Source organism: Haliotis rufescens, unplaced genomic scaffold (genome assembly GCF_023055435.1).
Source record: "Haliotis rufescens isolate VD_foot unplaced genomic scaffold, xgHalRufe1.0.p SCAF_22, whole genome shotgun sequence".
NCBI lineage: Eukaryota > Metazoa > Mollusca > Gastropoda > Lepetellida > Haliotidae > Haliotis > Haliotis rufescens.
This window is the reverse complement of record NW_025963913.1, coordinates 11,948,056-11,973,581: the sequence shown is the minus strand read 5'-3', so window position 1 is coordinate 11,973,581 and position 25,526 is coordinate 11,948,056. Positions and strand designations below refer to the sequence as shown.

General features: G+C 40.3%; 1 protein-coding gene across 4 annotated transcripts in view; it reads left to right on the top strand.

Moving 5' to 3' along the window:
• Positions 1–22,710, top strand: part of LOC124146412 — a 38,001-nt gene extending 15,291 nt beyond the window's left edge. For all 4 annotated transcript variants that reach the window (XM_046516686.2, XM_048401510.1, XM_046516688.2 and 1 more), the window contains 5 exons: positions 4,660–4,843; positions 5,440–5,672; positions 6,352–6,481; positions 11,893–12,090; positions 17,034–22,710. In XM_046516686.2, coding sequence (XP_046372642.1) covers positions 4,759–4,843; positions 5,440–5,672; positions 6,352–6,481; positions 11,893–12,090; positions 17,034–17,224 — 837 coding nt within the window. In that variant the 5' untranslated portion in view covers positions 4,660–4,758 and the 3' untranslated portion in view covers positions 17,225–22,710. The remainder of the gene's footprint in view (positions 1–4,659; positions 4,844–5,439; positions 5,673–6,351; positions 6,482–11,892; positions 12,091–17,033) is intronic.
• Positions 22,711–25,526: the final 2,816 nt, after the last annotated feature.

Genomic DNA, 25,526 nt, shown 5'->3' with positions numbered 1-25,526 from the left:
AAAGTCTGACATATACTGGTATGTGTGCACACTGAAGGCTGCAAAGAAAGCCTGACATATACGGGTATGTGTGCACACTGAAGGCTGCAAAGAAAGTCTGACATATACTAGTATGTGTGCACACTGAAGGCTGCAAAGAAAGTCTGACATATACTGGTATGTGTGCATACTGAAGGCTGCAAAGAAAGTCTGACATATACTAGTATGTGTGCACACTGAAGGCTGCAAAGAAAGTCTGACATATACTAGTATGTGTGCACACTGAAGGCTGCAAAGAAAGTCTGAAATATACTAGTATGTGTGCACACATAAGGATGCAAAGAAAGTCTTACATATACCAGTATGTGTGCACACTGAAGGCTGCAAAGAAAGTCTGACATATATACTAGTATGTGTGCATACTGAAGGCTGCAAAGAAAGTCTGACATATACTAGTATGTGTGCACACTGAAGGCTGCAAAGAAAATCTGACATATACTGGTATGTGTGCACACTGAAGGCTGCAAAGGAAGTCTGACATAAACTAGTATGTGTGCACACTGAAGGCTGCAAAGAAAGTCTGACATATACTAGTATGTGTGCATACTGAAGGCTGCAAAGAAAGTCTGACATATACTGGTATGTGTGCACACTGAAGGCTGCAAAGAAAGTCTGACATAAAATAGTATGTGTGCACACTGAAGGCTGCAAAGAAAGTCTGACATATACTAGTATGTGTGCATACTGAAGGCTGCAAAGAAAGTCTGACATATACTGGTATGTGTGCACACTGAAGGCTGCAAAGAAAGTCTGACATATAATAGTATGTGTGCACACTGAAGGCTGCAAAGAAAGTCTGACATATACTAGTATGTGTGCACACTGAAGGCTGCAAAGAAAGTCTGACATATACTGGTATGTGTGCACACTGAAGGCTGCAAAGGAAGTCTGACATATACTAGTATGTGTGCACACTGAAGGCTGCAAAGAAAGTCTGACATATACGGGTATGTGTGCACACTGAAGGCTGCAAAGGAAGTCTGACATATACTAGTATGTGTGCACACTGAAGGCTGCAAAGAAAGTCTGACATATAATAGTATGTGTGCACACTGAAGGCTGCAAAGAAAGTCTGACATATACTAGTATGTGTGCACACTGAAGGCTGCAAAGGAAGTCTGACATATACTAGTATGTGTGCACACTGAAGGATGCAAAGAAAGTCTGACATATACTAGTATGTGTGCACACTGAAGGCTGCAAAGGAAGTCTGACATATACGGGTATGTGTGCACACTGAAGGCTGCAAAGGAAGTCTGACATATACTAGTATGTGTGCACACTGAAGGCTGCAAAGAAAGTCTGACATATACTAGTATGTGTGCATACTGAAGGCTGCAAAGGAAGTCTGACATATACTGGTATGTGTGCACACTGAAGGCTGCAAAGAAAGTCTGACATATACTAGTATGTGTGGACACTGAAGGCTGCAAAGAAAGTCTGACATATACTAGTATGTGTGCACACTGAAGGCTGCAAAGGAAGTCTTAAATATACTAGTATGTGTGCACACTGAAGGCTGCAAAGGAAGTCTGACATATACTAGTATGTGTGCACACTGAAGGCTGCAAAGGAAGTCTGACATATAATAGTATGTGTGCACACTGAAGGCTGCAAAGAAAGTCTGACATATACTGGTATGTGTGCACACTGAAGGCTGCAAAGGAAGTCTGACATATACTAGTATGTGTGCACACTGAAGGCTGCAAAGGAAGTCTGACATATACTAGTATGTGTGCACACTGAAGGCTGCAAAGAAAGTCTGACATATAATAGTATGTGTGCACACTGAAGGCTGCAAAGAAAGTCTGACATATACTAGTATGTGTGCACACTGAAGGCTGCAAAGGAAGTCTGACATATACTAGTATGTGTGCACACTGAAGGATGCAAAGAAAGTCTGACATATACTAGTATGTGTGCACACTGAAGGCTGCAAAGAAAGTCTGACATATACTAGTATGTGTGCACACTGAAGGCTGCAAAGAAAGTCTGACATATACTAGTATGTGTGCATACTGAAGGCTGCAAAGGAAGTCTGACATATACTGGTATGTGTGCACACTGAAGGCTGCAAAGGAAGTCTGACATATACGGGTATGTGTGCACACTGAAGGCTGCAAAGGAAGTCTGACATATACTAGTATGTGTGCACACTGAAGGCTGCAAAGAAAGTCTGACATATACTAGTATGTGTGCATACTGAAGGCTGCAAAGGAAGTCTGACATATACTGGTATGTGTGCACACTGAAGGCTGCAAAGAAAGTCTGACATATACTAGTATGTGTGCACACTGAAGGCTGCAAAGAAAGTCTGACATATACTAGTATGTGTGCACACTGAAGGCTGCAAAGGAAGTCTTAAATATACTAGTATGTGTGCACACTGAAGGCTGCAAAGGAAGTCTGACATATACTAGTATGTGTGCACACTGAAGGCTGCAAAGAAAGTCTGACATATACTAGTATGTGTGCACACTGAAGGCTGCAAAGGAAGTCTTAAATATACTAGTATGTGTGCACACTGAAGGCTGCAAAGGAAGTCTGACATATACTAGTATGTGTGCACACTGAAGGCTGCAAAGAAAGTCTGACATATACTAGTATGTGTGCACACTGAAGGCTGCAAAGGACGTCTGACATATACTGGTATGTGTGCACACTGAAGGCTGCAAAGAAAGTCTGACATATACTAGTATGTGTGCACATTGAAGGCTGCGAAGAAAGTCTGACATACACAGGTATGTGTGCACACTGAAGGCTGCAAAGAAAGTCTGACATATACTGGTATGTGTGCACACTGAAGGCTGCAAAGAAAGTCTGACATATACTGGTATGTGTGCACACTGAAGGCTGCAAAGAAAGTCTGACATATACTGGTATGTGTGCACACTGAAGGCTGCAAAGAAAGTCTTAAATATACCAGTATGTGTGCACACTGAAGGCTGCAAAGGAAGTCTGACATATACTAGTATGTGTGCACACTGAAGGATGCAAAGAAAGTCTGACATATAATAGTATGTGTGCACACTGAAGGCTGCAAAGAAAGTCTGACATATACTAGTATGTGTGCACACTGAAGGATGCAAAGGAAGTCTTAAATATACTAGTATGTGTGCACACTGAAGGCTGCAAAGAAAGTCTGACATATACTAGTATGTGTGCACACTGAAGGCTGCAAAGAAAGTCTGACATATACTAGTATGTGTGCACACTGAAGGCTGCAAAGGAACAGGCTTGACGAGAAAAAGGGAAAAAAGGAGAACAATAATCAAGATAATTGTAAAGTTAGTACTGTTGTGATTGTGGATGAACATGGCACTGAATTACTTCCATGGGATCTAGAAGTCGGCATGCAAGAGCTGATTGTCGGCTGAATTGGGGCTCGGAGGATATACCCTTAGCCTGTTTGTTGTGATACCTAAATAATATCTACAGGTTTCATTATCTTGACCATACGTAAGAAATGTCCCAACTCCACAAGCTACAAGCTGATCTTGAGTTTCTCAACATCTGTTTTTATTAAATGAGACCATTAATCCTGACTGCATTGATTCGGCAACTCTTTGGTTGTTGTAATGTCATTAATCCTGACTCTGCTTGGATGTGGCAACTCTTTGGTTGTTTTAATGTCATTAATCCTGACTCTGCTTGGATGTGGCAACTCTTTGGTTGTTGTAATGTCATTAATCCTGACTCTGCTTGGATGTGGCAACTCTTTGGTTGTTGTAATGTCATTAATCCTGACTCTGCTTGGATGTGGCAACTCTTTGGTTGTTTTAATGTCATTAATCCTGACTCTGCTTGGATGTGGCAACTCTTTGGTTGTTGTAATGTCATTAATCCTGACTCTGCTTGGATGTGGCAACTCTTTGGTTGTTGTAATGTCATTAATCCTGACTCTGCTTGGATGTGGCAACACTTTGGTTGTTTTAATGTCATTAATCCTGACTCTGCTTGGATGTGGCAACTCTTTGGTTGTTGTAATGTCATTAATCCTGACTCTGCTTGGATGTGGCAACTCTTTGGTTGTTTTAATGTCATTAATCCTGACTCTGCTTGGATGTGGCAACTCTTTGGTTGTTGTAATGTCATTAATCCTGACTCTGCTTGGATGTGGCAACTCTTTGGTTGTTGTAATGTCATTAATCCTGACTCTGCTTGGATGTGGCAACTCTTTGGTTGTTGTAATGTCATTAATCCTGACTCTGCTTGGATGTGGCAACTCTTTGGTTGTTGTAATGTCATTAATCCTGACTCTGCTTGGATGTGGCAACTCTTTGGTTGTTGTAATGTCATTAATCCTGACTCTGCTTGGATGTGGCAACTCTTTGGTTGTTGTAATGTCATTAATCCTGACTCTGCTTGGATGTGGCAACTCTTTGGTTGTTGTAATGTCATTAATCCTGACTCAGCTTGGAGGTGGCTACTCCTTGGTTGCAGGTTGGCTGAACTGGCAAATACATCTGCAGTTTCACTATCAAGTAGTGGTGGAAGTCAGTAACCTTGCAGATCTTGACTCCTGTAATTCTCCTGTTGCATTTTCATTGTGAGTGTTGCTTGTTTATATCTTTCATAATGTTAGAGGTAAGTTTTATAAAATTAGGTTTGAAAATTCAGTTTCAGATCGGAGAAGCAGAAATTAAACCAGAGTCCTCGCCATGGTAGAACTGATCTCCTGAGATTGAACCACAGTTCCTGACTAAGTACTTCCCTCAAATGACCATGACCTTGCCAGATTACGTCAACGTCATCTTTGGACTCATCTGTGTTAATTTGCTCATTGGTGCTCAAGCTGTTACAGGTATGCTTTTGTAATAATTATTGTAACATGTTATTAGTTTGTACATGTGTTGTTTAAAGGCGCACGCAGCAAGATTCCAGCTATCTGATGGCATTCTGTAAATAATGGAATCTGGACGAGACAATGCAGTGATCATGACATCATGAGCATTGATCCATGCAATTGGGATACAATGACATGCATCAACTAAGTCACTGAGTCTGACCACCTAATCCATATAATTACCTCTTATGACCAGCATGGGTTGCTGGGAATCTATAAACTTACTCAGAATCACCATGGAACTGTTATCAGTAAGTACACTGATGTTAAATGAGGGTAGTTGTCGCTGACTTTGTCACTCAATCCTGTTTGGACCCGAAGGTAAAGGATTAATAAAGAATATGAATTCTTCCTTTGAATTTTCTTCACCTCTTTGACATGCTGGCAAGAAGCTCTGTGGTGCATATCCTTCTCAGCATGAGGTGTATTCTCTATGCTTGGTGAACTATGTGTAACAAGTAACTCACCTTATTTCTGTAATGAAGATGTCCTGTCCACAAATATAATTTGTCCACATTCATAATTGATCAGATTCTATCTTGTTTTACTTTCAGTGTACATGAATGAATATGCTCATTGCATCAAAAAGGACTTTACCTTGGATGGGGAAAAGTACACTGTGAATGCCAAAGGAGGAAACTTTCGTCATGAAACTCTTGTTTGTGATTTGACATTCCGAGCCCGTTCGGCACATGCAATCTGTATTACATTTGACGAGTTTCATATTAACGACTGTACAGTGAAACTGAAAATATTTGACAAGAACACATCATCAGGAAGATCGTGGGTATGTTACATTGAAAAGTTTGAAGTGGCACTTGGAGCCAGAAATCATGTCACTTTTCAGCTCAGCTGGCCCAAGGACAATTAAGGGTGCTTATTTCATGGCCTAGTGCCTGGCATCTGAGCAGCATTGTATCTTCTGCTTCCGGACTACCCATGAAGTTGAACCTAAATTTGGCCTTAAGGTTCCGTTCTGATTTAGGCTGAAGAAAAAAAAAAGAATTGGTTCTCAGGCAATGACTTTTGAAAATATAGTGTGGGTGGGCGGTGTTTTTTTTCCGCTTGTTCAAACTAGTATGTAACCATATAAACAGATGTACCATCATCCTGGGAAAGGGCTTCCCTACATAAACAAGCATACAAACTACTATTACCACCATAACCATAACACGAGATGCGCAGTAAAGCAGTGCAATGTAAAGGGAAGTAACTGCATGCTATACTGGATCGCATTGTTTTTAAGTATTCAAATTATTTTTTTTAATTCTAAAATGGAAATATAAATGAAACATGCGTCATATTTTTGGATAATGCGAGCGGTGCGTGAGAACCAAGACTATTATTTTTTTTAGCCTTGAACTTTTATTTCACTGACTGATTTGACTACAGATCTCACTGCCAATTAAAAAAGTATGTACCTAGTTTAGCCTCAGATACATAAATTCTCATGTATTTACTTCCAGCGAACATTAACATGTGAAGATGACAGTCCAAAGCAGATGTGCACTGGAGCTAGATATGTCACTGTTCAGTTGACAAAGGAGAAACTCAATAAGAATAAAAATTACAATTTTCAACTTCATATACAAGAGAGTGAGTATACCATCTGTAAAATGCTTTTATTTTACATGCTGTCTTCTTCATTGTCTTTACTCCATACTTCATGCATTGTTTGAGCTTGTAGACTTCACAAAGGAACTGTTAATTAATTGGTCTTTACTTGATGTCCTCCATCTGTCACTCTACCATTGTGTTGTTATGACTTGATGTAAGTGTCACTGATGTGTCGTGTCCTCCATCTGTCACTGTACCATGGTGTTGTTATGACTTGATCTAAGTGTCACTGATGTGTCGTGTCCTCCATCTGTCACTGTACCATGGTGTTGTTATGACTTGATGTAAGTGTCACTGATGTGTCGTGTCCTCCATCTGTCACTGTACCATGGTGTTGTTATGACTTGATCTAAGTGTCACTAATGTGTCGTGTCCTCCATCTGTCACTGTACCATGGTGTTGTTATGACTTGATGTAAGTCTCACTGATGTGTCGTGTCCTCCATCTGTCACTGTACCATGGTGTTGTTATGGCTTGATGTAAGTGTCACTGATGTGTCGTGTCCTCCATCTGTCACTGTACCATGGTGTTGTTATGACTTGATGTAAGTGTCACTGATGTGTCGTGTCCTCCATCTGTCACTGTACCATGGTGTTGTTATGACTTGATGTAAGTGTCACTGATGTGTCGTGTCCTCCATCTGTCACTGTACCATGGTGTTGTTATGACTTGATGTAAGTGTCACTGATGTGTCGTGTCCTCCATCTGTCACTGTACCATGGTGTTGTTATGACTTGATGTAATTTCACTGATGTGTCGTGTCCTCCATCTGTCACTGAACCATGGTGTTGTTATTACTTGATGTAAGTGTCACTGATGTGTCGTGTCCTCAATCTGTCACTGAACCATTGTGTTGTTATGACTTGATGTAAGTGTCACTGATGTGTTTTGACACTTAAAAAAGGACATAATCTTTCACAGACTGTTGTTATTGAAATGTCGAGTGCAACTGATTGACCTACCTGTGGTTTGAAGTATCTCTATCAAAAAGAGTCCTATCGACAAGTACACAGGTGATAAATTCGAACGAAAACAGGAATTTCACATTTATTCAAGTCCAATGATGGCAGTCTGAAATGGACTTTAGAAATATACGCACATGACTCCATTTAAATGATAATAATGTAGTCTGCCCAAGCTATGGGGTTTTCAGTTCATACCATGTGTTAGGTACGCCAGTCAGACATTGTGAGTTCAACTCTGTTGTGCCTATCTTGGCTAAGTGTAACGGGTTCGTAGCAAGACATAACACAACATTCAAAAGTACAGATTCATATACGTCATTAACGGAGATAAATGATACCTCAAGAACAACAAATACTTCTTGATTCCAAAACTGCAAACTTTCAATACTCATCCCGTTTCATAGCTCTTAACTATTTCATCATTTATCCAAGCAAATATAATGCAGTAAATTGCTACCCAATCAACACACATGTCAATTAAGTACAATAACAGCAATATTTGAGACCACCCCCAAACTCGGTGACATTTGCACCTGTGAGAATGCACAGTGTGAGGTCACCATCTCCGGACAGGTGTTAGGTAATTACCACAGGATATAGGCCATTTCATACATGCATGACAACATACAAATATTTTATAAGTTTATCATCATTTTCACTGTAAAAGTACATTTTAAGGGAAATCACAATGTCAGTTAGGACAGGCTAGATTAGGTCAATTTGCGTTATTTTGATATATGCTCTTTTTATAGTCCTATAGTTATTAAATGAAGCCAGAAAAGCATTTTTCTAGCATTTCCGACAGTACTTTAGCAGAACCTTCTGTGCTGACACGCTGGTGATCTAGTCTAAGGGAGGCAACTCTTGTCACTCTATATAGATTACATTGCCTTATCTTGAACAGAACATGTTAAATGTGGTTGCTTAAATGAGGACAAACAGACATTGACCTCACAAACAAATAATGACCTCAGACATTTAGTGAACACATCCCACAGATGACATTCTTACCTTGTCAGCTTGATGACTGGGTTAACCTCTGTGGTCATGTGGTCATGTGGTCATGTGGTCAAGGCGTCCGACCTCGGATCAGAAGGTCCGTGGTTCAAATCCCATCACGGGATTCGCTCATATTAAATTTGAGCAAAATAAGTCTCAGTACCCTACTATGTGGCGCTGGATGGGCCTTCTGTTGACGGGGGAGTATGTTGAATCCCATCACAGGACTCGGAATTTTTATGGCCACTACAAACAGAAAAAACTGTTTGCTTTGTTGTATACAATGATATAGATTTAGGGGTTAAACATTTTTGTCACTTTTCCTGCTTCTGTTTGTTGTAGTTCTGTAAGGTGTTTTTTCAGTTTGATCCCACCCACAACCACAATACATCATTTGTTTTCAGCCAGCAGCAATGGTGATGGACACCATCCTGTAGAGGCCAACATAGGTTAGGTGATATATATTTGATCCAAGTTAGGGGGATGGCAATGCCTTCATCAGGTCCACTTGTGTATGTGATGAAATATACAATAACAACATGATGAAGTTCTGGCTAGTAGTTTGAGAGTTTGAGGGCTGCAGTTGATTTTCTCAACCACATGCTTATGAAGGATATTATAGAACTCATACTTGATGTATATAAGATCCTCTACACCCCTGGGATTGATGACATTGAAGGTTAAAGTCACCATGTGTGAATAAGGCATCGATCAAAAATGCTTTTTCACACTATAACCTCAGTATATTATTCCATTAATTCAACGGAACTTAATGCATGATCTCTAGGGCTTGCATCTACTTCTTTTTAAGGTCATTAGAGGTCATTATTATCCCCGCCACAAAGTGGAAAGGGGGTATAGGAATGGGTGCTGTCCCTCCGTCCATCCTTCCGTCATGTTTAGTTTCCGGAGGAGAACTAAAAAACCATGAAAGTTATCTTAACCAAACTTGGCACATAGATAGGTCTAGTGGTGAACTGGTGCCTTTTAATAGTTTAGGATATTAAAAAAGTTATTAATCGAGTTTCCAGGCAATGACTTAGACTTAGACTGAAAATGGTGGTAGTAATCGTTTCAGGAGCAGATCTTGAAAACTGTACAATATTTCTTCACCAAACTTTGCACATAGATGTGTCTAGTGGTGAACTGGTGACTTTTGATAGTTTGGGATTTAAAAAAAATCTACTTTTCGAGTTTCCATAGCAACAACTTTGACTTGGACTGAAAATGGTAGTAGTGCTAGTTTCCGGAGCAGATCTTGAAAACCATACAATATTTCTTCACCAAATTTGGCACATAGTTGTGTCTAGTGGTGAATGGGTGCCTTTTGATAGTAAGGGATTTTTTCAGAATGTTTCCTTGGCAAAAACTGGCTGAAATACGTGCAGCATTCGTTTCCGGAGCATAACTCAGAAACTGAAACAGGAGACACTACACATATACTGAACAACAAAAGTTCCTGTGACATTGAATAAGAATAAGATGTTTTTTACCAAATCTGAAACAATTTCTGTTTGCAACAGATAAAAGACTCCTGTAAGTGTTCAAATGGTTTAATTTGCCTTACTGACTTCAGAAAATGCGTGCTTTCAGAAACATGAACATGATTTGCGTGATTTAAGGAATATGAACAGGCCAAAATGTCAATTTACAAATCAATAGCGTGTGTGCCTCCTCTGGTTGCGATGCAAGCAACACATCTTTGTCTCATCGAATGGACCAGACATCGCACAAAGTCCTGTGGGATATCTGTCCATATCTGCTGGAGCATGTTTCGAAGTTCCTGGAGTGTCTGTGGAACACGTGGTTGAAGTCGAAGGCGCCAATCCATCTCATCCCACATGTGCTCGATTTGAAAGAGATCAGGTGAGCGAGCCGGCCACGGGATGACATTCACATTGTTTTGTTGAAGAGGATCCTGAACAAGTCGAGCAATATGAGGCCAGGCGTTGTCATGTTGAAAGGTAATGCCTGGGCCATGACGACGCAAAAACGGTAGAACTACAGGGCTGATGATCTCATCGCGGTAGCGCTGTCCATTGAGATTTCCCTCTACCACTTTCAAACGGATCCTCTGTCTTGCTGTTATCCCCCCTCATACCATAATGCTGCCACCCCCGAATGATCTTCTTCCGTGACACAATGATTGACGTAATGTTCACCTCGACGTCGGTACACTCGAATCCGTCCATCGCTGTGGCTGAGGTGAAAACGAGACTCATCAGTGAATAGAACTTGCACCACTGTAGACGTGCTTGGCGGTGGTTTCCTGTCAAAATGGGACGTCAGGCGGGTCTTCTGGCGACAACCCCTGCACATCTGAGGCGACGGCATACTGTTTGTGAAAATATTCGTCGAAGGCCAGGGATGCTTCTTGCAGTCACTGTTGCTGGCTGGAATCGATTTCGTAGGTGTGTTTTTTTAATCCAGTTGTCTTGTCGATTATTGGTTACGGCCTGCCACTCTGAGGATGGTCTCTGACTGCCAACGTTGCCATAAGCACCAAACAGTATTTTTGTGGATGCTAAATTGTCTTGCGACATCACGTTGACTCGATCCTGCTTCAAGCATACCAATGGCTCGCAGACGCTCATTTTCTGACAGGCGTGGCATTTCGTAATGTTGAATAATTGCATAATTTTGTTGTTTTTCTGAGTGGTTGTTGTCAGCACGATGCTAAACAATACATATGGAATCCCGTTAACGCACATGTTTTTATACCCATTCTTGGGTAGTGAAATCCATAGGGCTTGCATAAAAGTCAACTTTTGCATGGAACGCATGCTTTTCTGTAGCATCTGCGTTGCGTAAACATGGCTTACATTTCAGGGGTTTTATGTTGAGAAGAATCTTGTTGACCTCCAAAAAAGGGTAAAGTCACCATAATGTTATTGTCAAAACATTAAATAACTTGATTTTATGTCATGTTTACAGTTGTTGAATGATTAAACATACATAGGCCCATTCATGTATGCTTGCCATAGGATAAGTTCATGTTGTTTCTGAGGTGATTTCCAAATTGAACTTCAGAGGATAACCCATAAATGTGTTCACACAGAACTACATTGTGTAATCAGTAAATGACCAAACAAGATCAAGTAATAATCCATAAATTAAATGTACACACAGTTTTAGGTTTATGACAAATAACAGCAGTACAATCAATCACATCAGTGTCAGCAGCAACAAGCCCTGGAATTAACATAAGAGCATCCACAAATGTTCACAATATTGTCACAGTTTCCAGCTAGGTGTCCACTTGGCAAGTAGGTGAGAAACAAGGCGGAGAAGAAGGCATCAAGTCACCTAGTTGTATGGGACATAAGAGCTGTGATGCGCAATCGGTTTCATACTTTTCTATTAACGCACCACAAAACATGAAAACTGCATTACAAGTGTGTAAATAGGTGCATATTTTCATTGTAGGTGATTCCTCATTCACTGGAGAGGATGTATTTTTTGCATCTATTGGTATATTTGTGGCCATCATTGTTGGAGTCATTGTGCTTATCATCATCATTGCGGTGGCCATCATCTGCTGCTGTTGCAAAAAAAAGAAACGGGAGAGAGGACCCCAGTACCAGGCAACATCCACCGCTCCTCCACCACAGGTTCAGCCATCAGGTCAGTAGCAGCATGTCACATATACATTCTATTCACCTGTAGAAGCATGTCACATATACATTCTATTCGTCTGTAGCAGCATGTCACATATAAATTCTATTCACCTGTAGAAGCATGTCACATATACATTCTATTCACCTGTAGAAGCATGTCACATAAACATTCTATTCACCTGTAGCAGTATGTCACATATACATTCTTTTCGTCTGTAGCAGCATGTCACATATACATTCTATTCACCTGTAGCAGTATGTCAAATATACATTCTTTTCGTCTGTAGCAGCATGTCACATATACATTCTGTTCACCTGTAACAGCATGTCACATATACATTCTATTCACCTGTAGCAGCATTTCACATATACATTCTATTCACCTGTAGAAGCATTTCAGATATACATTCTATTCACCTGAAGCAGCATGTCACATATACATTCTATTCACCTGTAGCAGCATGTCACATATGCATTCTATTCACCTGTAGAAGCATTTCACATATACATTCTATTCACCTGTAGAAGCATGTCACACATACATTCTATTCACCTGTAGCAGTATTTCACATATACATTTTATTCATCTGAAACAGCATTTCACATGTACATTCTATTCACCTGAAGCAGCATGTCACATATACATTCTATTCACCTGTAGCAGCATGTCACATATGCATTCTATTCACCTGTAGAAGCATTTCACATATACATTCTATTCACCTGTAGAAGCATGTCACATATACATTCTATTCACCTGTAGCAGTATTTCACATATACATTTTATTAATCTGAAACAGCATTTCACATGTACATTCTATTCACCTGTAGAAGCATGTCACATATACATTCTATTCACCTGTAGAAGCATTTCACATATACATTCTATTCACCTGTAGAAGCATTTCACATATACATTCCATTCATCTCTAGAAGCATGTCAAATAAACATTCTATTCACCTGTAGAAGCATTTCACATATACATTCCATTCATTTCTAGAAGCATTTCACATATACATTCTATTCGTCTGTAGCAGCATGTCACATATTCATTCTCTTCACCTGTAGAAGCATTTCACATATACATTCCATTCATCTCTAGAAGCATTTCACATATACATTCTATTCATCTGTAGCAGCATGTCACATATACATTTTATTCACCTGTAGAAGCATTTCACAAATACATTCTATTCACCTGTAGAAGCATGTCACATATACATTCTATTCACCTGTAGCAGTATTTCACATATACATTTTATTCATCTGAAACAGCATTTCACATGTACATTCTATTCACCTGTAGAAGCATGTCACATATACATTCTATTCACCTGTAGAAGCATTTCACATATACATTCTATTCACCTGTAGAAGCATTTCACATATACATTCCATTCATCTCTAGAAGCATGTCAAATAAACATTCTATTCACCTGTAGAAGCATTTCACATATACATTCCATTCATTTCTAGAAGCATTTCACATATACATTCTATTCGTCTGTAGCAGCATGTCACATATTCATTCTCTTCACCTGTAGAAGCATTTCACATATACATTCCATTCATCTCTAGAAGCATTTCACATATACATTCTATTCATCTGTAGCAGCATGTCACATATACATTCTATTCACCTGTAGCAGCATTTCACAAATACATTCTATTCACCTGTAGCAGCATGTCACATATGCATTCTATTAACCCCATGTCGTGTGTCTATCCATTTACTACCAGTAACCCCATGTCATGTGTCCGTCCAATGACTACCTGTAACCCCATGTTGTGTGTCTGTCCATTGACTGCCTGTAACCCCATGTCATGTGTCTGTCATTGATTGCCAGTAACCCCATATCATGTGTCTGTCCATTGACTGCCTGTAATCCCATGTTGTGTGTCTGTCCATTGACTGCAAGTAACCCCATGCCATGTGTCTGTCCATAGACTGCCAGTAACCCCATGTTGTGTGTCTGTCATTGACTGCCTTTAACCCCATGTCATGTGTCTGTCCATTGACTGCCAGTAACCTCTCGTGTGTCTGTCCATTGTTTGCCAGTAACCCAATGTCTTGTGTCTGTCCATTGACAGCCAGTAACCCCATAATGTGTGCCTGTCCATTGTTTGCCAGTAACCCCATGTCTTGTGTCTGTCCATTGACTGCCTGTAACCCCATGTTGTGTGTCTGTCATTGACTGCCTGTAACCCCATATCATGTGTCTGTCCATTGACTGCCTGTAACCCCACGTCATGTGTCTGTCCACTGACTACCAGTAACGTTATGTTGTGTCTGTCCATTTATTGCCAGTAACCCCATGTTGTGTGTCTGTCCATTGACTGCCTGTAACCCCATGTTGTGTGACTGTCCATAGACTGCCAGTAACCCCATGTTGTGTGTCTGTCCATTGACTGCCTGTAACCCCATGTTGTGTGACTGGCCATAGACTGCCTGTAACCCCATGTTGTGTGTCTGTCATTGACTGCCTTTAACCCCATGTTGTGTGTCTGTCCATTGACTGCCAGTAACCCCATGTTGTGTGACTGTCCATAGACTGCCAGTAACCCCATGTTGTGTGAGTGTCCATAGACTGCCAGTAACCCCATGTTGTGTGTCTGTCCATTGACTGCCTGTAACCCCATGTTGTGTGTCTGTCCATTGACTGCCAGTAACTCCATGTTGTGTGACTGTCCATAGACTGCCAGCAACCCCATGTTGTGTGACTGTCCATAGACTGCCAGTAACCCCATGTTGTGTGAGTGTCCATAGACTGCCAGTAACCCCATGTTGTGTGTCTGTCCATTGACTGCCTGTAACCCCATGTGGTGTGTCTGTCCACTGACTACCAGTAACGTTATGTTGTGTCTGTCCATGGATTGCCAGTAACCCCATGTTGTGTGTCTGTCCATAGACTGCCAGTAACCCCATGTTGTGTGACTGTCTATAGACTGCCAGCAACCCCATGATGTGTGACTGGCCATAGACTGCCAGTAACCCCATGTTGTGTGTCTGTCCATAGACTGCCAGTAACCCCATGTTGTGTGAGTGTCCATAGACTGCCAGTAACCCCATGTTGTGTGTCTGTCCATTGACTGCCTGTAACCCCATGTTGTGTGTCTGTCCATTGACTGCCAGTAACCCCATGATGTGTGACTGTCCATAGACAGCCAGTAACCCCATGTTGTGTGACTGTCCATAGACTGCCAGTAACCCCATGTTGTGTGACTGTCCATAGACTGCCAGTAACCCCATGATGTGTGACTGTCCATAGACAGCCAGTAACCCCATGTTGTGTGACTGTCCATAGACAGCCAGTAACCCCATGTTGTGTGACTGTCCATAGACTGCCAGTAACCCCATGTTGTGTGACTGTCCATAGACTGCCAGTAACCCCATGTTGTGTGTCTGTCCATAGACTGCCAGTAACCCCATGTTGTGTGTCTGTCCATTGACTGCCTGTAACCCCATGTGGTGTGTCTGTCCACTGACTACCAGTAACGTTATGTTGTGTCTGTCCATGGATTGCCAGTAACCCCATGTTGTGTGTCTGTCCATAGACTGCCAGTAACCCCACGTTGTGTGACTGTCCATAGACTGCCAGCAACCCCATGTTGTGTGACTGTCCATAGACTGCCAGTAACCCCATGTTGTGTGACTGGCCATAGACTGCCAGCAACCCCATGTTGTGTGACTGTCCATAGACTGCCAGTAACCCCATGATGTGTGACTGTCCATAGACTGCCAGCAACCCCATGTTGTGTGACTGGCCATAGACTGCCAGTAACCCCATGTTGTGTGACTGTCCATAGACTGCCAGCAACCCCATGTTGTGTGACTGGCCATAGACTGCCAGCAACCCCATGTTGTGTGACTGTCCATAGACTGCCAGTAACCCCATGATGTGTGACTGTCCATAGACAGCCAGTAACCCCATGTTGTGTGACTGTCCATAGACTGCCAGTAACCCCATGTTGTGTGACTGTCCATAGACTGCCAGTAACCCCATGATGTGTGACTGTCCATAGACAGCCAGTAACCCCATGTTGTGTGACTGTCCATAGACAGCCAGTAACCCCATGTTGTGTGACTGTCCATAGACTGCCAGTAACCCCATGTTGTGTGACTGTCCATAGACTGCCAGTAACCCCATGTTGTGTGTCTGTCCATAGACTGCCAGTAACCCCATGTTGTGTGTCTGTCCATTGACTGCCTGTAACCCCATGTGGTGTGTCTGTCCACTGACTACCAGTAACGTTATGTTGTGTCTGTCCATGGATTGCCAGTAACCCCATGTTGTGTGTCTGTCCATAGACTGCCAGTAACCCCATGTTGTGTGACTGTCCATAGACTGCCAGCAACCCCATGTTGTGTGACTGGCCATAGACTGCCAGTAACCCCATGTTGTGTGTCTGTCCATAGACTGCCAGCAACCCCATGTTGTGTGACTGTCCATAGACTGCCAGCAACCCCATGATGTGTGACTGTCCATAGACAGCCAGTAACCCCATGTTGTATGACTGTCCATAGACTGCCAGTAACCCCATGTCATGTGTCTGTCCATTGACTGCTTGTAACCCCATGTTGTGTGTATGTCATTGATTGCCATTAACCCCATATCATGTGTCTGTCCATTGATTGCCTGTAACCCCATATCATGTGTCTGTCCATTAACTGCCTGTAACCCCACGTCATGTGTCTGTCCATTGACTGCCTGTAACCCCACGTCATGTGACTGTCCATAGACAGCCAGTAACCCCATGTTGTGTGACTGTCCATAGACTGCCAGTAACCCCATGTTGTATGACTGTCCATAGACTGCCTGTAACCCCATGTCATGTGTCTGTCCATTGATTGTCTGTAACCCCATGTCATGTGTCTGTCCATTGACTGCCAGTAACCTCTCGTGTGTCTGTCCACTGATTGCCTGTAAACTCATGTTACTTTATTTCAGCTCCCCCAGCACCAACAGTGCAGACAGATTACTTTGCCAATCAAAACATGTATCCCGCCATCCCCCCTCAGTACCATCCATCAGAGGCTCCTCCCCCTTACAGCACCCATGCCCCGGGCTACAGCCATCCTGGATATGCCACACAGCCCATGTACCCAGTGGATCTGGATACCAAGCAGCCCATGGTTTAGGAAAGCACAGCTGCTGTAAACAGGAATATCTGTTGATATATGTGCAATTTCGGAGAGTATCCATGACTGAACACTTATAGCTGGACAACATTTATCAAATATCTGACAGTAGTTTTGCATGGATATAATCTTTTATTGAGAAGAAAAAATATCTTAGTGATTTCAGATGAGGTTTTCTATTGGAAAGAAATTATGAAGACACTGGTTATGATACATCAGTGAATCTCCCAATCAGTCATACAATAACCAGCATAGTTTCAGGGTCTACCAAGCCAAGGGAAAGGGTGATTAGCAATCCTTCCAGGTTTGGAGTAATTCCTTCATATACATTTATTTATTCAAAACTTGAACTGTCTGGATGAAGCCCACTGTAGACTGGACATTGAAAGTGAAATAGTCAGCTGAGAACATTTAATTAGAAGAGAATCCCTTCAAGATTCTGAAGTTATTTGAAAAAATTGATTAATGGCATGACTACTGCAGCAGAGTTCCCTCAACCACAGTTCTTGCAGACACAGGGGATAAACAACATGCACATCTGAACATCACAGATCCATTTGTCAGCTGCTTGTTACAGTGTGAGAGAAGAGTATAGGAGTAGGTATCCCCCTAGTTAGTAAGTAAACTTGGTGCCACTCGGATGCCTGCACAACATACAGAATATTAACTGATAAAGTATCAGTATACAATCACTTTTAAGTTTCAGATGTCATGCAGAAGCTTTTTCCAAGAATGAGGCACAGATATTCCGCTTGAAATGCACATACAGGCATTTAGACATATTTCCTATGTTGTTCCTTTTGTGGTGACCTGACATTGATTACAAAGCCTAGTATATTCCCGTGGTATCTAAATTATGTATACATAACTTCCAGGCCATATGATCTTGTTGGAATCTTTGGACACAAAACCACAGAGTCTGTTACAAATAGATATTGAAGAGTTATCATCCTTCATAATGGATATACGGCAGAGAAATAATTTTGGGCACATATATCTTTTTGATATCATTAATTTATGATGATTTGTACACACCATTATACTACGACAGATCGCCATTTGCCAGATTCTGTCGAGTAAATAATAAAGTGTGAGTTATTTTATACTGAGAGTCTTTTCGTTTCAAATTTACAGGAGACTAATTGTTGAAAATAGATGAAATAATTGTACTGTGACTTTATTATGTACATGTAGTCACATTTGTAAATAAACTTCATATTGAGAGACGAAATAATCAAAGAAGTAGACGTTTAAGAGTACCAGTAAAATGTTTCTGTACATGTCATTTCATGGTACTTCAATATCCAACATGTCATTGTCATAGTATATTCGGTAACAAGTCACCTGCTTACTTCGGTATATGTATGTAGAAATGCTTTTGTGTATGTTTATGTATTTAAGAAATTGACAGCTATTCATTTGATTTTGAATAAGATACATTTGGTTTATTGAAATTTGAAGATAATAACTAATGAAGATATCAATAAATTATTTTTTGTTTGAATGGAATTATAGATATTTTGAATGACCTCTGAAGGGATAACATCTGTTTTACCACTAAAGGGCTGCTACAAAGCATATTGCCTGATTGCTATCCAAAACGCGTATAGAAACTTCCTAGGGAAATGGCGTCTTGTGTCATTTCATGGTGCAGAAGGGGCTCAGCAAAGGCAGACATTTTGCCTTCATAAGGCAGACATGTTCACCGAAGTTAAATCTGTAACAAATGTGTGCTGTGAACAGAGTGGTTGTATGTTACCAGGAGTGTATTCAGCATTGTGTCTTGACAAGCAGACATTAATGTGCAATATGCTTGTCTATATTCTCTGGCTGTGGGACCAAAGAACTCTGTTAAGCTCATTCTTTTCTCTTTTTGAGATCTACATATGTTTGTTTTTTTTTGACCTGAGTACCTCAGACCATGGGTATATTGTTCGAGGTAGTCTGTGATGTTGGACAGACAGTTCAGTGGCCAAAAAAGCCCCACATAAATAATTTAGACATGCAGAACTTTTCTCAACTCATTTTATAGTCTATTATTTCTGTTGGGCCTCTAGATATGCCTTCAGTGTATGCTCTATATTGTTGCCCAAATACTTTCTTCATTTGTTGGCACATTAGATGCTTTATGACTTCACTTTCCATTTTTGGGTGTACAAAGTTGTTTCTACTGCAGGGCTTGCTTCTCACGAATTTAGCTGACAAAACTATACATGATAACATATCACCCCTATACCAACATGCAATGTATTGAGATAGTGTTGTTGAGGAGTGTTCATCACCAGTGCTCAACCTCATCACACACTGCATGTATCCCAACAGGAGAAATCAGAAATGATTGAATGATATGTGTATCAAATTCTTCAAAATGATTGAACACTACGTAAAAATACATTCAATCATTTTTAGCATATTTTGTAAATACTAAAACATTCTTTATTTCTCATGGCATGTTGAGAAGTGTAGGCTTGCTACGAAAGGCGCTAATATTTGAACAATATGTCACCTACCTGCATGCTGGTGACATGCTTGGGGCTAAGTGTCATTGTATATACCATTTACCTTGCCTGAAGCTTTACCCAGGTGCTAATTAGGTCCATGTCTTGGACATTGGAAATTGGTATGTTTTCACTTGAAAGTTAAAAAAAGTTAAAGCATCAATGTTTTATCAAACCAAGACATGTTCCTTGAATATGGAATGGCAATGCGATAGAATAATCAGTCTTTTGTTATCTACCAAAGCGATTCCATTGGGTGTAAAAGGCAAAATAGTGATGACATTATATGAATCTTATCACTGAAAATAAATTATGACATGAGGTGTTCAATCTCAGGTTATTAATTTCATGTTGTACTAATTCATGGCAGAAACAATGCATTTGCTCGTTTCTCATCCTATCACTTGGGTCATTAATTGTTCAGTGTAATCCAATTGTGTTTTACAATGCAGATACCATAATGCATTTAGACATGTATATTTGAAGGAATATCCCAAACAGTGTATAGTCCATGGGTCTTATACACTCATACATTTATTGAATGCAAATGTTTAGTGCTGTAAATGTGTCAATGTATGTGTTTTAATTAGTTAAAAACATTGGCTCAGAATGACATTGTGCAATTGTGATAAGTAATTGAGCAGAGATCTACAATTCTTTTTGAGTTTTATGTGGATAGGATAGCAGGTTTTCCATTTTTCATTTTCACATTATTATAAAAAACAAACTTATATCAAACATCCCCACACACGCAGTTGTGGATATTTTTAGCTCACTTGTTTGAAAGTCAAGTGAGATTATTTCATGGCCTGTTTGTCCATCTTCCAACGGTCATCTTCACCAAAACCATTTCAGCAACACAGCAGGAACTTGAGTTCCCACCAGTGATGACACCCTAATTTGATATTGATGTTCTGATCTGATTTTCAATATGGCAGCCATTTGGAAAACACCATTGTTGCTAGAAGTCACCATTTTTGTTCAAAATGAAATTAAATATGGTATATATGTTGTTAGTAAAGAATCTCAACACATACGTTCCGTACTTGTATTATTTCACATTTTGACCTTTCTATGGCATTTGTATTTTGCCCATGCTCCTAAATTCTCTCAGTTGCATTCTTCTCTGTAAATATCATCTCATCAGAACCGACAGGACCAATGAAGCTGCTCTTTGTGTGTAAAATTCCTACCAACACAAAATCTCTTTGACATTGTTGCCTGGAATCCTGTAGTTTTGCTGTCATCACACTTTAAAAATCTTCAGATCTTAAAAAGAAGTCCTCTTTACTGTCAACTATCATAACTAGTAGAGATACTAATAGCATCGCCCTTACTAAGCATCTTGACCATGCACAGCCATTAAGTGCACAGGACTTCTAACAGGGATTAACACGACCAGTATTGTTACCAACATGTCTGCACAGAGCACAAAGAAGCAGGCTGCTAGTTACCAGCTTTGACACCATGATTACTGGTACATCAGATTTGGATCCAACTTCTGTTCAACCAGAGACTTGGAAAGATCAAGGATGTCCAGAAGAGACGAGCCATCTAACATTCCTACATTTCCCTGATGTGGGAAGTAGGACCGTCTCCACAGGCAGTGGCCACACCATACACAGTTAATGTCCCAGGTGCTGTGTGATGATCCAAATCCCTTACATCACTGGTTCTAAAACCCATTTAACAATTGTGGGCACACATTGCATGTGCAATCCATTGTGCTAAACTGTCTGGACTCAATCCGTCCATGGATCAAAATCTGATGTAATCATGGTGCCCAGACTGGTAACTAACAGTCAGCTACTTTGTGCTCCGTGCTGCCATGTTAGTAACTGTGGTGACCATCGTGCCCTTCCTTTCTGTGCATGGGCAAGAGGCTCAGGATGGGAGAGACTGATAGTATCTCTCAACTACATATGGATAGTTGACAGTGAAGAGGACATCTGTTGAAAATCTGAAGATTTTTGTAGTGTCATGAAAGCCGAAATACAGGATTTCAGCCAAGGATGTTATATAGGTAGTATTCTTAGAATTATTAACAATGATACCTATTGTTTGATGTTTCTTCTTAACATGACAAATTGTTTGAATTTCTTGTTAAAATATTGCAAAATTCAAATTCATTTGTCTTCAGTATTGATACAGATACTATAAGCATCCATCTTTGTTGACATTATTAACTATCAAATATTCAGTGGACCTACAGTGCCATGGCATCATTTTATTAAATCTACCATTATAAATTTACATGTTATGAAAGAAACTGTTTGCATATTTGGATAGAGAACCTGTGAATGAGTTATCCACCCTGATTGAGACATCTGTCAGCAGCTCCTCCAGTATTTATTGTGTTTAGTTGATTGGTTGTGATACCAGCTTTGTGCAATTCATTTTTAGTATTTTATGTTGAATTTGATTTGTTTTTTTACATTAATTATGAGAATGTTTGTCATTATCAGTTGTCCATATTGTGGCTCTCAGTAATTATTTATTTGCATGTTTTTATTAGGCCAGACCAAGTTAATTATTTCCTCATGGACAAGTTGATGTCCAAGGTATACAGAATACTTAAGTGTTGAATTGTTGGTAAACATATTTAAGAGAGCACACATGCAAGGGATATACCAACAGTGGCTTCGTCCAGGGGAGGCTGTAAGGGGCATAGGTATTAGACTGAGGAAGACCATCATTTTTGGGGATATGTCAGCACTATGAGGGCCTCAAGATGGACAGAATGTATGGTATTTATTTTATTGTATTCAAAGCTCAGATGTTTCATCCACATGGTTTGAATTGACATAACTGACAAACCACTTGCATAATATTTGTTGAGTTTATACTGAAGTGATGGATACCCATATTCAGTCAGTTGTTTACTTGAATATTTCCTTAGTTTTGTTTTATTTAGTAATCGTTTCTGGTCGAGGGTCTGAGATACACTGTATCAAGGAACAAGAACTGTCAATAAAAGATGACAACATACATGTGCTGAAGGTTGGTTGTTCTCATGTTCTCACCATCAATGTCCATGCACTGTTTGAATGGCATTTCTGGGAAGTTGATGGATGACAAAGTAGACACAGTTTATGGATATTAACTTCTTGCGACATCACAGTAATAGTATATTAAAGAAGTTGTTATCCTTAAATTTTGTTGACTTACTATCCATACATTCATGCCTTTCCTCGGGCAGTGGAACAAACAAAATATGGTAGTGACTTTACGTCAGTATGCATTCAACATGATCATAACATGCCTTTGTAAGCCTCTACATCTTCTTGAGTCAATCAGTTACAAATGGGTGCTTGCAAAATCTATTTACTTTGGCAACTTCCTACCCTGCAACAGATCTCATTGCTAGCAAGGCATGGATAAGGTGATTACAAGTAAAGTGAACAATCAGATTGAGTAATAATGCTTGCATGTGCAGAGCATTTCATCCTTGAAGTTCATCCCAGGATGTCTGATTATCACATCAATGTTTGAATACAAGGATCAGAGGCACACACTCTTTAGAAAATACAAGGATTCACAGGGGTGCACACTCATTAGAAAACAAGGGTCGAAAGGCACATACTCTTTAGAATCTACAAGAATCCAGAGGTACACACTCTTTAGAATCTATAAGGATCCAGAGGCACACACTCTTTAGAATCTACAAGAATCCAGAGGTACACACTGTTTGGAATATACAAGGATCCAGAGGCATACACTGTTTGGAATATACAAGGATCCAGAGGTAGACACTCTTTAGAATATACAAGGATCCAGAGGTACACACTCTTTAGAATATACAAGGATCAGAGGTAGACACTCTTCAGAATCTATAAGGATCCAGAGGCACACTGTTTGAGATGTACAAGGATCCAGAGGTGCACACTCTTTAGAATAAAGAAGGATCCAGAGGTAGACACTCTTTAGAATCTATAAGGATCCAGAGATACACACTCTTTAGAATATACAAGGATCCAGAGGTACACACTCTTTAGAATCTACAAGAATCCAGAGGCATACACTGTTTGGAATATACAAGAATCCAGAGGCATACACTGTTTCGAATATACATGGATCCAGAGGCACACACTCTTCAGAATATACAAGGATCCAGAGGTACACACTCTTTAAAATCTACAAGGATCTAGAGGTACAAACTCTTTAGAATCTACAAGAATCCAGATGCACACACTGTTTTGAATATACAAGGATCCAGAGGCACACACTCTTCAGAATCTATAAGGATCCAGAGGTACACACTCTTTACAATATACAAGAATCCAGAGGTACACACTCTTTAGAATCTATAAGGATCCAGAGGCACACACTCTTTAGAATCTACAAGAATCCAGAGGTACACACTGTTTGGAATATACAAGGATCCAGAGGCACACACTCTTTAGAACCTATAAGGATCCAGAGGTACACACTCTTTAGAATCTACAAGAATCCAGAGGCATACACTGTTTGGAATATACAAGAATCCAGAGGCATACACTGTTTGGAATATACAAGGATCCAGAGGCACACACTCTTCAGAATCTATAAGGATCCAGAGGTACACACTCTTTAGAATATACAAGAATCCAGAGGTACACACTCTTTAGAATCTATAAGGATCCAGAGGCACACACTCTTTAGAATCTACAAGAATCCAGAGGTACACACTGTTTGGAATATACAAGGATCCAGAGGCACACACTCTTTAGAACCTATAAGGATCCAGAGGTACACACTCTTTAGAATCTACAAGAATCCAGAGGCATACACTGTTTGGAATATACAAGAATCCAGAGGCATACACTGTTTGGAATATACAAGGATCCAGAGGCACACACTCTTCAGAATCTATAAGGATCCAGAGGTACACACTCTTTAGAATATACAAGAATCCAGAGGTACACACTCTTTAGAATCTATAAGGATCCAGAGGCACACACTCTTTAGAATCTACAAGAATCCAGAGGTACACACTGTTTGGAATATACAAGGATCCAGAGGCACACACTCTTTAGAACCTATAAGGATCCAGAGGTACACACTCTTTAGAATCTACAAGAATCCAGAGGCATACACTGTTTGGAATATACAAGAATCCAGAGGCATACACTGTTTGGAATATACAAGGATCCAGAGGTACACACTCTTTAGAATATACAAGGATCCTGCGGTACACACTCTTTAGAAAATACAAGGATCCAGAGGTACACACTCTTTAGAATATACAAGGATCAGAGGTAGACACTCTTCAGAATCTATAAGGATCCAGAGGCACACTGTTTGAGATGTACAAGGATCCAGAGGTGCACACTCTTTAGAATAAAGAAGGATCCAGAGGTAGACACTCTTTAGAATCTATAAGGATCCAGAGATACACACTCTTTAGAATATACAAGGATCCAGAGGTACACACTCTTTAGAATCTACAAGAATCCAGAGGCATACACTGTTTGGAATATACAAGAATCCAGAGGCATACACTGTTTGGAATATACATGGATCCAGAGGCACACACTCTTCAGAATATACAAGGATCCAGAGGTACACACTCTTTAAAATCTACAAGGATCTAGAGGTACAAACTCTTTAGAATCTACAAGAATCCAGATGCACACACTGTTTTGAATATACAAGGATCCAGAGGCACACACTCTTTAGAATATACAAGGATCCAGAGGCACACACTCTTTAGAATCTACCAGAATCCAGAGGTACACACTGTTTGGAATATACAAGGATCCAGAGGCATACACTGTTTGGAATATACAAGGATCCAGAGGTAGACACTCTTTAGAATATACAAG